Below are 12,417 nucleotides of genomic sequence, written 5' to 3'. Positions count from 1 at the left end.
CACAAATGGGTATTGAATTCTTGAATTCTTCCTATGTACTACCTTAGAGTGGTCAGTGAGAGTTACAAAGGAGCCGACTAGGGGGGCCCTGCCCCCCAGGACTGACGGTCATCTAGTGTAGTTACAGACGTCACTGGCCATCAGGAAAACCTGAACCTGCATCCCGACAGTGAAGGAGTGGATTAACGAGCTTCTGCTGGGAACCCAGGGAGCGTGAGGAGGAGGTGGTCCTACAAATGGGCATGATGCGATAAAGAGACCTCTGGCCGAGGAGTCCTGGGTCTTGGGTTCTATTCCTTGATGTTTTCAGTGAGACCTTTGGCCAGTCACCTCAACATGCTCGGCACCTGTGCCATAAGAGAGTGGCTTGGGATGGGCTGCTAAGATTTCTTCCTATCCCCTCGGTCTCTGATTATCAGAGAGGGGTTCTCAGGAGATGACCTCTGATCAGTATGTGGAAAGTATGGTCAGTTCTAGGGGTCAGAGAAAGCAGATGTCTGGGCGAGGAGGCGTGCCGCCATCAGGCCCGTGGTGACAGGCGCACCGCTGGAGCCTTCAGAGAAATCCTCCTCCATACAAATGGTGGCTCTGCAGACCAGCCTGCCATTTCCCTGGTGGTTTCTTCCAGAGTAGGAACTGGAGCCAGTGTACCATGGCCCCAGGGATACAACAGGCACCGCCCCGCCCCCCAGGCCATGACTCTGCTGAAGACCTAGTAGCCAGGCTTGTCCCCAAACTGTGAGGGTTGAGTCGCCAACCCGTCCTCACTGAGGAGTCTCCCCAGCCGGGTGGTGATGAAGGCCAGGCCTCAGGCATCTCAAAGCTGCCCCGCCCAGCCCAGCCTTGGTTCCTCCTGGCATGAGCTGAGGCCCAAAGCAGAGGCAGGAATGAGAACCAGGCATGCAGCTCGCTCCTCCGTGCCTCGCCAGCACCCCAGCCATAGAAGGGACCGTAGCAACGGCCCGGCTGGCTGCTGTGTCCCCAGCTCAGCCCCGGCACAGGCCACCTGGCTTACCTGTGCGTGGAACCCGGTTCCTGTTGGCTGTACAGGGCTTGGCCATGACGAGTGTCGACTCAACATGGTTTCAGAGCCGCTGGTCAACATGAAATATATATTTGTGTGTTTTCCTTACACCTTGGCTCATTATCTCCTTCTTATAATGGTCTTCATGCTCAGTGAGCAAAATTAGATGATGTGTGTTTACAAAGAGCACTCAGTTATCATGGGCCACCTACTGAGTACTGTGCTGTAGCCCAGGCCTGTCCACACACACACGCACACACACGCACGCACACACACACACGCACGCATACACACACACTGCTGGGTCATCTTCCCTTGTCCACTAGGGCAAACATGGAAAGGGCCCCTAATTTTAACCTAAGTACATGTCGCTAAAGACAGTCACCATCTGTCTGAAGAAATAGTTCACAGCATAGTTAGACACCAAATAGAATGTACTTGGGGGTTATTCGCAATGTATGTATAATTTCCCACACCTGCCTGCTTTCACTCCATTCAGGTCTTTGCTTGAACAGCCCCTCCATTGAGATGCCTTCCTCCTTTAGCCTATTCAGCATCTGCATCCCATCCTCCAGCCCTCTTACTATGTTTCATGCACTCCATCTCATCTTCACACTGCCTTTAGAGAAAGATACAAACATGACCCCGGTTGCACAGATGAGGAAACTGAGGCATAAAGAGCTGATATAAACTGCCCAAAGTGACTCAGGAGCCCCCACAACCTAAATCACATCACCACCGAGTCAGTCTTATTGATTAATCGATGTCACTGTGTGTAAATGTCACGGTGCACAAACCTCATGGAGCTTTGTTGTCTTCATAACCCTCAGCACTGCCTGAAATGTGCTGTGTCCTTGTCTGCTTGCCCAGATGCCCTCGCTGTGATGCCAGCTGCTGGCGGGCAGGCCTGCTTCTTACCACTGTGCTCGGTGTCTGAGCAGCAGTAGGGACGGGTCGGCGTCGGTTACACACCGACTCTTCAGCCGTTGTTTAAGGAGCCAGGGGCGCGTGAGACCCAGCAGGGAAATCGTGCAGGGGAGCGACTGGGGCGATGGGGTGCGTTCCTTTGCCGCTCACGGGTGATGAACCAGCTCCCCTCCCTGCCTCGTCAAGGATCCTGACAAGTTCCAGTTTGGCCGCACCAAGATCTTCTTCCGGGCCGGCCAGGTGGCCTACCTGGAGAAGCTTCGGGCTGACAAGTTCCGGGCGGCCACCATCATGATCCAGAAAGCCGTGCGGGGCTGGCTGCAGAAGGTGAAGTACCGCAGGTTGAAGGGAGCCACCTTAACTCTGCAGAGGTACTGCCGAGGATACCTAGCCCGCAGGTGAGCTGGGGCACACCTGAGCTAGTGGTCGGTGCAGTGGGGCACAGGGGATGGGTGGGGGGTGGCGGGCAGGCCTGGCTCTGAGCTGACTGGCCTCAATCAGCCCTTGTGGGTAGAGCGCCGTCCTCCGGGGCCCTGTCTATATCCAGCTTTCACCCAGCAGCCGGGCCCCTCTCTCCTCCCCTTCTCACCTGAGCCAGTAGGTCTAGTTCCCAGGTCTCCTGTCTCCCCCAGTCTGTCCCCACCCACCAGTGCTAGCTTAGGACTGGCTGGTTTTCCAGCCAAACCTCCGTTTGCCCTTTGCTTAAACACTTAAATAAAACAGTCCTCTTTCCGCAAGAGAGATGAATTCAGCCTTTCTCTCACAGGTAAAGTACACTCAGCTTCATGACTTATGCCACCAATTTCAGAATCCCTTAGGAGTTTGGTTAGGGCTGAATGAAAAGGCCGGGGGAGGTCCCTTCTATGAGCTGTTGCACTCAGCCAGCACGGGGAGAGGGAGGGGGAGACTTGTCTGACCACAAGCAGCTCCCTTGGGGCAAAGCCTGATGCCAGTGGGCTGCCCTGCCCCAGCCCAGCACCATACAAAAGAGGCTACTTTGTTGAAAACATCCCCTCCTAGTGATGTCGTTGGGTTGCTGAAGCGCTGAATCAGTATGAGCGTCACCATGGAGATGGGCATAGAGGACACCCCCATCCCTTGCCGTGAGACCCACCCCCCAGCCTTTACATGGGTCATCAGATTTTGGACCCAGCCCTGGTTCAACATTAGTGACCTCTGCAGATTGCAGTTTTCTTGAAGAAGTGACAGTAATCTCTAGGACGCCTTGCATTTGGAGGCCTAAGTTTCATAAGTGACTCCTCAGGCCTCTCTGCTTGAATATCGAAACAAGCCCAGAGCAGGCACCCACTGTACTGTAAAGTTAGAAGATTGCTCCGGCTCCCCCTCATGTCCTTGTTATAAGCTGTTTATCCAAGCAGAACCAGAGAGATGATGAATACTGTTAATTACCTGTGAACCGTTGAGAGGTGGTCTCTAGAACGAAAGCTACAGAAATGAGAGAGTTGTCAGTGGTATCCACACTAAGTTGTCATCCACAGTTAGGGCATCGCCGAGCACCCTGGGGCACAGGACTCTGTCCTGGGTAGTGGGATGGCCTGCGTTCTCCCTGCAGGGAGTTTGTATTTTAGAGAGAGTGTTCAGGGAGAGCTGCCAGGAGTCAGACTCATTTAAGCAAGCAGAGCAGGGCTGAGTGAGTTACCGCCCACTCCGGAGCTGCGCTAAATGATGTCCAAGGTCCTTTCTAGCTTTTAATATTCTTAGTCTCTCGTTGAGCACTTGTTATGGGTCTGACACCAAACAGAGCCCTTGCAGGGGCTAAAAAGTGTTGGACTGACTTTATGTCTGCCTTGAGGGGTGAGACGGGGAATGTAGAAATTAAACAGAGGGAAGTAGATGCCCATGTGCAGTGCATCCCTGGCAGAAAGGCTGAGAGGTGAGAAAGTAAAGAGAGGTCTCCACAGGCCTGAGAAGGTGACGTTCATTCAGCAGATACTTCCCATGCGCTGCCGTGCCAGGCCCTATACTAGATGTAGGAGTACAAGGATGCTAAGACCCAGCCCCTGACCCCTCCGAGCCCGGTGAGGTCCAGGGACAGACCCGAGCGTGAACACGTGATGTCCTTGAGGGCTGCCCAGGTTATAGGAGAGGCTTTGTGGGTTGGGGAATGGACGGATGAGGATCAGAGTTGATCAGACTTTGAGTTGTAAATATGTGGCAAGAGTTTTTGGACAAGGTAGAGGAAGCCAGTTCTGTTCTAAGCTGTGTCTCAAGGCCGGTAACGGTGACACAAGTTGGCCTAGCCAGCAGGTGACCAGGCAGGGCCGAGGGGAAAGGGTTTGTGTTCACAAAGGGCCCACCGCTCTCTCCCTCCCCAGACTGGCCAAGCATCTGAGGAGGACCCGGGCGGCCGTGGTGCTCCAGAAGCAATACCGCATGCAGAGGGCCCGCCGGGCCTACCAGAGGGTCCGCAGGGCCGCCGTCGTCATCCAGGCCTTCGCTCGGGGCATGTTTGTGCGGAGAATCTACCACCAGGTGCGTAGCCGCCCCTGGGGACTCGGGCTGTGGACTCGGCCCTGAGCAGCAGCAGATGGCTTGGCACCAACCTTAGCACTTGTTGGGCACTTCTCACTGTTTTCTAAGGAATTTTGCAACTCTGCTCCCACCGAATCCTGACTGAAGTCTCATGAGGCACAGTGACTCAGGGTTCACCAGAGAGACAGAAGCCACAGGAGATGCATGTGTCCGTGTGGATAAGGTTTATTATGAGCAACTGACACATGTAGGTATGAAGGCTGAGCAGTTCTTGATGTACCGTGTACACACTGGAGACTCAAGAAACCCAGGGGAGTAGCTCTCCCCAAGTCTGAAGGCCTGAGGACCAGGCAGTCATGGTACAGTCCCAGTCCAAGGGCTAGAGGGCTGAAATGGTAAGGAATCTGCCTGCAATGCAGGAGACCTGGGTTCGATCCCTGGATCAGAAAGACCCCCTGGAGAAGGGAATGGCAACCCACTCTAGTATTCTTGCCTGGAGAATCCCATGGACAGAGGAGCCTGGCATGCTACAGTCCTTGGGGTCACAAAGAGTCAGACACAACTGAGCGACTAACACTTTCATTCATTCTGCAAACATTTATTTTGCAGGGCATTTTAGTGAGGGCATTGATGATGCTTTAATTTTCTGAGTGGTTTTTTAACTATAGGAAAAAAGAAAGACGAAATTACAAGCCAAGTTAACTGTAAACCAGTAACCCAGTTGACAATCCCACACAACCATCTCACTTCGCCTCCAGCTTACTGGCACCAGGAGCAGATCCACATCTGTTGAATGGGGGGCTATCAGCTGGATGATCTTTAAGCCCCTCTGAGGTTTTTTTTTTTTTTTAGACTGTGGTTTCCTAGTGAGTTAAAAAATTAGAAATGAGGGTTTGACAGCTGCCACCGGACTTAGTTGCAACTTGTTCATAAGACAGGCGGCCACCAAAGCCTCAAGTCATAGGGCAGCGGTAGCTCACCGACCTTGGCTCTCTCCTCCTGCGAGCTGTGCACGAGCCCCTAGCTCCCGCGGTGCAGCGCAGACCCACCAGGTGTGTGCTTGTCCCCTGCTAGGTCCTCAGGGAGCACAAGGCCACCGTCATCCAGAAGCACGTGCGGGGCTGGATGGCTCGCAGGCGCTTCCAGCGGCTGCGGGGTGCGGCCGTTGTCATCCAGTGCGGCTTCCGGAGGCTCAAGGCCAAGCAGGCGCTGAAGGCCCTCAGGATCGAAGCGCGCTCCGCGGAGCACCTGAAGCGCCTCAACGTGGGCATGGAGAACAAGATTGTCCAGCTGCAGCGGAAGATCGATGACCAGGTCAGTGTCTCCACTCCCACCTGGGGGTTGGGGCCGGGGCGAGACTCCATGGGCATGTTTGAGAGAGACCCACCGCTTCCCCCGGGGAGCTCTCAATTGATCCCCATGCAGCTTCACGAGGCCATTATACGGGTAAGCGAAGTGTGGATCTGGAGCATCAAACACTTGGCTAAGATCACAGAATTAGGAAGTGCTAGAACCAGCACTCCAGCCCCGGTCTGCCTGATCCTGCAGCCATAACGAGGATGATGTTGGTTTCTTAACCCCAAATGTCACTAGAGAGTCAGTCCTTTCCTGCATCGTGGCTAAAATGGGTTTCCAGAGTTGAAAGCAGGCTCCTTGGGCTTGTGGGGTGTTAGTGACCTCAGGGCCAGGCTCCTGCAATGCCTAGAGGGTTTCTGGTGCCTCCTGAGAAAGAAAAGGCGAGGACGGAGGGAAGGAAGGGGGTGAACGTGCCCGGTGCAAGGGATGGAGAAAGAGAGAGCTGGCATTGCCTTGGCGGTCACTGGTTTTATTGTATCTAATCTACGCTAGGCACTTTTTAAAGCTTCTCATGATCCCAGTAGGGCAAGAAAATAAATGAGCCATTTTACACCTAAACCAGCTGCCCTAAATAGGAACCCCAAAGTAGTCAGATGTTACTGCCTCTCTGTTCTTGCAAAAAAAGACCAACCTTCCGGAGAAGGGACGGTCACCCTGGGTGTTTATCTCTGTGTGAGTCCCACGGGAGTCTCATTTGGCTCGGCTCCCTGGTGGAGAAGTGAGACAGAAAGCTCGCACAGGGTTGGCCCGCAGTGATAGGTCAGGTCAGGGAGGAAGACACAACTGCTCAGAGCATCGGGAGTAGACAGGAAAAATGGCTCTCTGGGCTCAGCCATGTGGAAAACACAGGCGCACGGCGGACCAGTATTATTGCTCTCATCGCCATCATTCTTATTACTCTATGGCTATTGACGACTGGCCGGGAAAGACATTCGCATAGTCAAAGTGCCCCCATTAACTTTCTGAGCGAACAGTGTGGTCCGAGGAAGGAGCAGGCTTTGCGAGCACCATTGTTCCGTGCGTGGAGCCTTGTGTACTGGCCGCCTCTTCCAGCCATCAGTCCCTGTGTTGTCATTGCTGATTTTCGAAGTTAACTCAAGAGGTTAAAAATAAATCTAGTTTTTACACTCCACGTGCTGGAACATGAAAGAGAAGCAGATTTAAAAGACCTGTTTTTAAAAAGAGCTTTTTGCCTTAAGCTTCCTACTTGGCAAATATCTATGAGCAGTGGCCGGTGTTACCCTCCCTGGGCAGGGTGCCCTGTGTGCAGAGGGTGAGGAGAGAAGGCAGGGAGGGGGGAGTTAGGTTTTGTTTTCATATGTCCCTCCCCATGTTGCTCAATTGTGTGCCAGGCACTCTCCTCATGTGTTAAGTCATTTAATCCTCACCACACCCTGTAAGATTTAACGTTATTCCCATTTTAATCTGAGGCACAGAGAGACCGAGTAGTCTACGAGGTCGCAAAGCTAGGAAGTGGCATGGTTAAGATTGAAACTTGGCAATTTGATTCCGGAGAATGTTCTGCCACCTCCAGCCAAATTTGGGGATATCTGCATATTAGGAGATTCTTCAGACATGTGAGAATTCCTCAGTCCAGGGAAGACGCTTAGCTTTGTTCTGAGTTCATTCTCATGGAGAATGTCATCCTTGGACCAGCCAGTGTTTTGTAGTGGAGTGTGGGACCTGGTGTCAAAGAAGACGCGTGGCTCTCTGTCTTGAGAGGAGTCATAAACAACCTGTGGAACCAGGACGTTAGAGTCTCGTTGTATTGCAGCCTCTTAGAAGGTGGGGCTCACCTTTTGTAAGCGAATGGGTTTCTGTTTTGTGTGTAATGCCTGGAGACAACTCAGGAGGCTGCTCCCCAACACACACAGATTCTTAGCCAGGAGGATAGGAGACACGCATGCCAGGAACGACATAGGTGAAAACATCCCCAAGTGTTCGACAGAGTGGCCTGAGATCATGGACTCAGTCCCAGCTGGATGGAAGCCTGAGTCCTGTCTCAGTTATACTTGCCGCCAGAGCTGACAGCTAGAGATTATGGCCAAATCTCTAACTGGGCCTTGAGTTCCTCGGAGGCTGCTGCCGCCGCCAAGTTGCTTCAGTCGTGTCCGACTCTGTGCGACCCCATAGATGGCAGCCCACCAGGCTCCCCCGTCCCTGGGATTCTCCAGGCAAGAACAATGGACTGGGTTGCCATTTCCTTCTCCACTGCATCAAAGTGAAAAGTGAAAGTGAAGCCTTGCTCAGTCGTGTCCCACTCTTCGCGACCCCATGGACTGCAGCCTACCAGGCTCCTCCATCCATGGGATTTTCCAGGCAAGAGTACTGGAGTGGGTTGCCATTGCCTTCTCCAAGATCTTTAACTTCTAACTCAAAAATTCACTGATCCCATAAAGTGGTTCTCAACTCCAGGCTGCACTGTAGAATCACCAGGGGGCGCTTTTTAAAAAAGCGTCCCCACTGCCAAGAAGACAGCAAAGGAGGAAACTGCAGGCTAAAACCAGGGTGAGGTTAGGGCCCAAAAGTCAGGTCGAAGGTTTTGTGCACACAGCTGAAGAGACGATGTCGACTTGGCACCAAGTTCCCAAGCAAACAGGAAGAAGGAAATAGGATAACTTGAGAGCTACGGAAAGCGTTTAGAAGGGTTGGTGCTGTCCGTGGTGCTGAGACACTTTTCTGAGGGTGTTCATAACCTGTGATGTAATAAGCTACAGCCTTCACAGTATCCTTCAGCAGTAAGTGCAGTGATAGCTCCTGGGACGGTTTCTTGCAGTGTCCCTGGTGTAAGCCTGTGGTGTGACATTTTTTCAGCCCCAAATGGTATAACCTATGAACTTGACTCTTATCAGTTTGTCTTTATTCAAGCATATGTACAGTGAGATGGCCAGTTGAGCTTACAGTTTTGGGTTTTGTTTTTTTTTTTTTAATGAGGGTCAAGTTCCTTAGACATTTATAAGGCTATATTAAACTATTTTAGTGGAAAAAATATGACACAAATGTATGGATTCAGTCAGTAGTCTTTTCAATCAATTTGATTCAGTATACTTCATATGCATTTGGTTAAATTAAAGTAGTTAATATTTTATGAGTCATGTACATCTGAAAAATTGTAGGGGCAAGTCACAGCTTTATGGCCTTCTATGCCTCAGTTTTTTCAACTGTGAAATAGGTGTATTAGTTAGCCTTGATTAGTAGGTGTATTAATCAGGAGTTGGTGATGGACAGGGAAGCCTGGCATGCTGCAGTCCATGGGGCTGCAAAGAGTTGGACATGACTGAATGACTGAACTGAACTGAATCAGCCTTACTATGTAGGACTCCTGTGAGGAGAGAATGAGTTGATAGATGTGCATCATGTAGCACGGTGCCCTTGAGCAGTGGATGCAGTGGATATCTGAGGAAGCCGAGGAGAACAGGGGTCCATGTGGAAATCCCCAGGCCCCCCAGTATCAGGACAAGGCCCACCCTGGTTCAGGACAGAGCTGCCCAGGTCTCGGGTCACACTGACCAAGTTGGCTCCAGGGAGCCTGGCCTTCCTCCACAGGGAGGGTTTCCAGAGTCTTTGAGGGAAAGGACTGGCCCTCACCACTCCCGGTGCCAGGCTTGGCTTTACAGCTGTGGGCACCTGACGTGGACATCATGGTGTGAGGAGGAGGCAGGACACTGTGAGGCCCTTCTGGGGTTTCCCTTTCTAAAATCATGCCTCCAGAACAGGAAATGTACAGCCACAGTGTGTCCCCAGTGATTACTTCTGGGTGCCGATGATGGTGAAATAAGGAGCTGTCCAAGGGCTGCCGTTAGGAATCTCCCACCCACACCCCTGTTGGCCAGTCTTTTCACCATTCCATTCTCTAGGGGACCACTCCCCCCCAACCCAGGAGAAGAGGGTGACCCTTGTCAAGCACCTACTGGGTGCTGGCCCCCAGGGAGGCCCTCAGTCTCCCTGAACTCAGAGGTGAAACCTCTGAGGTGAAAAAGAGATGAAACCCTCTGAGGATGGAGTTACTGTGGCCCCTTTTTCACACTGAGGAAGCTGGGCACACGGAGGTGCAGTGATCAGGACGGAGTTGTGACCTGAGCACAGGTCTGCCCAGCTCCAGCCTCTTAACTCCTCGACTTCCCTGAGCCTGCATGTCAGCAAAAACAAAGAAACTGGCCTCCTAGACATATTGTCTTTGCATGTGGGTCCTGGGGTGTCATCGCTGCCTGTAGGAGGGTGTCACACCACGTCATATGCCTGTCTCTACACCCCACACCTGCTCCATCATGAGCGCCTCCTCCCTGCCCCCCAGCCTGGTCCTCATCCCCACTCTCCCTGGGATCTGACCCAGGCCATGCCACTGGGAGGAACCTGCCCAGAACAGAGCAGTGTCGAGGCGGCTAGTCCAACTCGCATCCCCGTCCTGTACCCCACTCCCCTTGTGCAGAGACCCTTCAGCCTCCTGGGAGACCCAGATCTGGGTGGGCAGAATAGACCAGCTTTGGGTTGTTTAAACAGATGCCGCCTAATTGGATTTCTCATTGGTGATGACTTAGGGCAAGGCTGACTGCCAGCCCAGATATGGGGGTGTGTCGGGTTGCAATTGGGATGTTTCCTCAGATGGTGGGAGGATCAGTGCTGGGATTGTGCTGCCTGGACACCAAATGTGGGTCTCAGCCTTGAGGTCCCAGGCATCCGCTGTGTTGTACTGGGTCCAACACCTGTTCTGCTGCTGCCCCTCACTGCTCCCCATGACCTTCCTAGCTGATGTGAAAGTCATTGGTTCCTGATGCCAAGAGCTCTGTTTTACTCAGAGCTCCTGCAGAGAATAGCCGTGGAGAATGGTGATGACCGTTTGCTGTCTGCTTGACGATCGGGAGGACTCTGCATCTTCCCCTCCACGTTCCCTCTGACCGCCTTCAGCTGATACGCTCAACTGCAGCACCTCTCTGCCCACGTTTGCGCTTGCACTTGACATGGCCCTGCGTCCTCAGGGCTTGCTGTGTGTGAGCTCACCTACAGTCTCCCTCCCTGCCCCCTCTGTACCTCCACCAGGCACCAGGGACTGCTTCCCACTTGCCTGTTTGCTTGAGTGGGTATGTGATTGGGTACCTTGTCAACAGGGACAGGTTTGGCCAGGGCATCTGTTTCTGGAGTCAGACTCTTACAGCACCAGCGGACAGGTGGTGGGAGGGCTCCCCCGGCCCCGTGGAGGGCCTCCTTGGAAGAGGGGATGCTAAAGAGGTCCTTTGTCTCAGAGTCAGCGATTAGGTTGCAGCTCTTTGTGCCAATGAGTCCAAGGGCAGGAGGGCTCAGCATTGACAGAGCAGGGAAGCCTGAAACACAAAGGCTGCAGATCCAAGAAGCCAAGTGCCTTGTTCCTGAAACTTCAAAACCAGGTATAAGATCTTCCCAATGGATATAGAAGGCTAGCCACTCTCAGCCAGCTTCCAGCACTGTCCCCGTTCCTAAGCACTCCTCGAATGTCAGTCCTGCTGCCTTGTCTTTTCCCGTATTTCTCCTGGGTTCACAATACAGTTTTGTTAGGGAGATGCCAAGAAAGCACTCAAGCATTCAGTGGTTGTGAGATTCAATTCCACCTTGGAAGTTCCTTTTTTAATTGCCTTCTTGTTTTTTTTTTTTTTTTTGCTGCCCCACTAACCTTGCCGTCCACCTCTTTCTCCCCTCTTCCCGTCTGCTGATGCTCTCACAGAACAAAGAGCTCAAGACGCTGTCGGAGCAGCTGTCAGCAATCACCTCCACACACACCATGGAAGTGGAGAAGCTGAAGAAGGAGGTGGCCTGCTACCAGCAGAGCCAGGGTGAGGACAGAGGCCCGCAGTTGCAGGAGGAGGTGGAGAGCCTGCGGACCGAGCTGCAGAGGGCCCACTCAGAGCGCAAGGTCCTGGAGGACACCCACACCCGGGAGAAGGATGAGCTGAGGAAGGTCTGTTGGGGCCGGAGCGGTAGCTGGTTGGTGGGTGAGCTAATGCAGCACCCCTCCGAGGCAGTTTTGCTTCTTCCAGCTCTACAGCTGCCATGGACTTTCCTGGGGCTTGTGCCCAAGACTGACCATCCCTCTGCGTTTAGATGTAAAGTGCCCCTGCGTTGGGGGAACCCACACAAGCACGTGTCCATTCACCTGGCGAGTGTTGATTGAGTCTCTGCCCTTAGTGGGACACGATGGAATCCCCTGAAAGGTTACACACATGTGCCTTTGGGCATGTCCCTTATAGCCTAGAGTTAGCCACTGAAGCAGCTCTGTGGCCTCAGTCCTTGTTGGCAAGAGAATCGGTTTAGAGGTAGTGGCCTTTATTGCCTGCAGGGATTAGGGGCAATCTCATGGCATCCCCTGGGCTTCCCCAGTGGCTCAGTGGTAAAGAATCCACCTGCCAATGCTGGAGACCTAAGTTTGATCCCTGGATCGGGAAGATCCTCTGGAGAAGGGCATGGCTACTCACTCCAGTATTCTTGTCTGGGAAATCCCATGGGACAGAGGAGCCTGGTGGGTTACAGTCCATGGGGTCACAGAAGAGTCAGACACGACTTAGCGACTAAACAACAAAACACCTAGGCATCCCTCCCCATTACCATAGTGCTTTGGGGAATTTGCCTAAAGTTTAAGTATTGATCGG

General features: G+C 52.9%; 1 protein-coding gene across 5 annotated transcripts in view; it reads left to right on the top strand.

Annotated features, from left to right (window-relative positions):
* MYO5B (myosin VB) overlaps positions 1 to 12,417 on the top strand; it is a 335,372-nt gene that overhangs the window by 265,809 nt on the left and 57,146 nt on the right. For all 5 annotated transcript variants that reach the window (XM_061400147.1, XM_061400145.1, XM_061400148.1 and 2 more), the window contains exons 19-22: positions 2,138 to 2,349; positions 4,288 to 4,444; positions 5,519 to 5,758; positions 11,496 to 11,729. In XM_061400147.1, coding sequence (XP_061256131.1) covers positions 2,138 to 2,349; positions 4,288 to 4,444; positions 5,519 to 5,758; positions 11,496 to 11,729 — 843 coding nt within the window. The remainder of the gene's footprint in view (positions 1 to 2,137; positions 2,350 to 4,287; positions 4,445 to 5,518; positions 5,759 to 11,495; positions 11,730 to 12,417) is intronic.

Source organism: Bos javanicus, chromosome 24, assembly GCF_032452875.1.
Source record: "Bos javanicus breed banteng chromosome 24, ARS-OSU_banteng_1.0, whole genome shotgun sequence".
Taxonomy (NCBI): Eukaryota; Metazoa; Chordata; class Mammalia; order Artiodactyla; family Bovidae; genus Bos; species Bos javanicus.
This window is presented reverse-complemented; position numbering and strand designations above follow the sequence as displayed.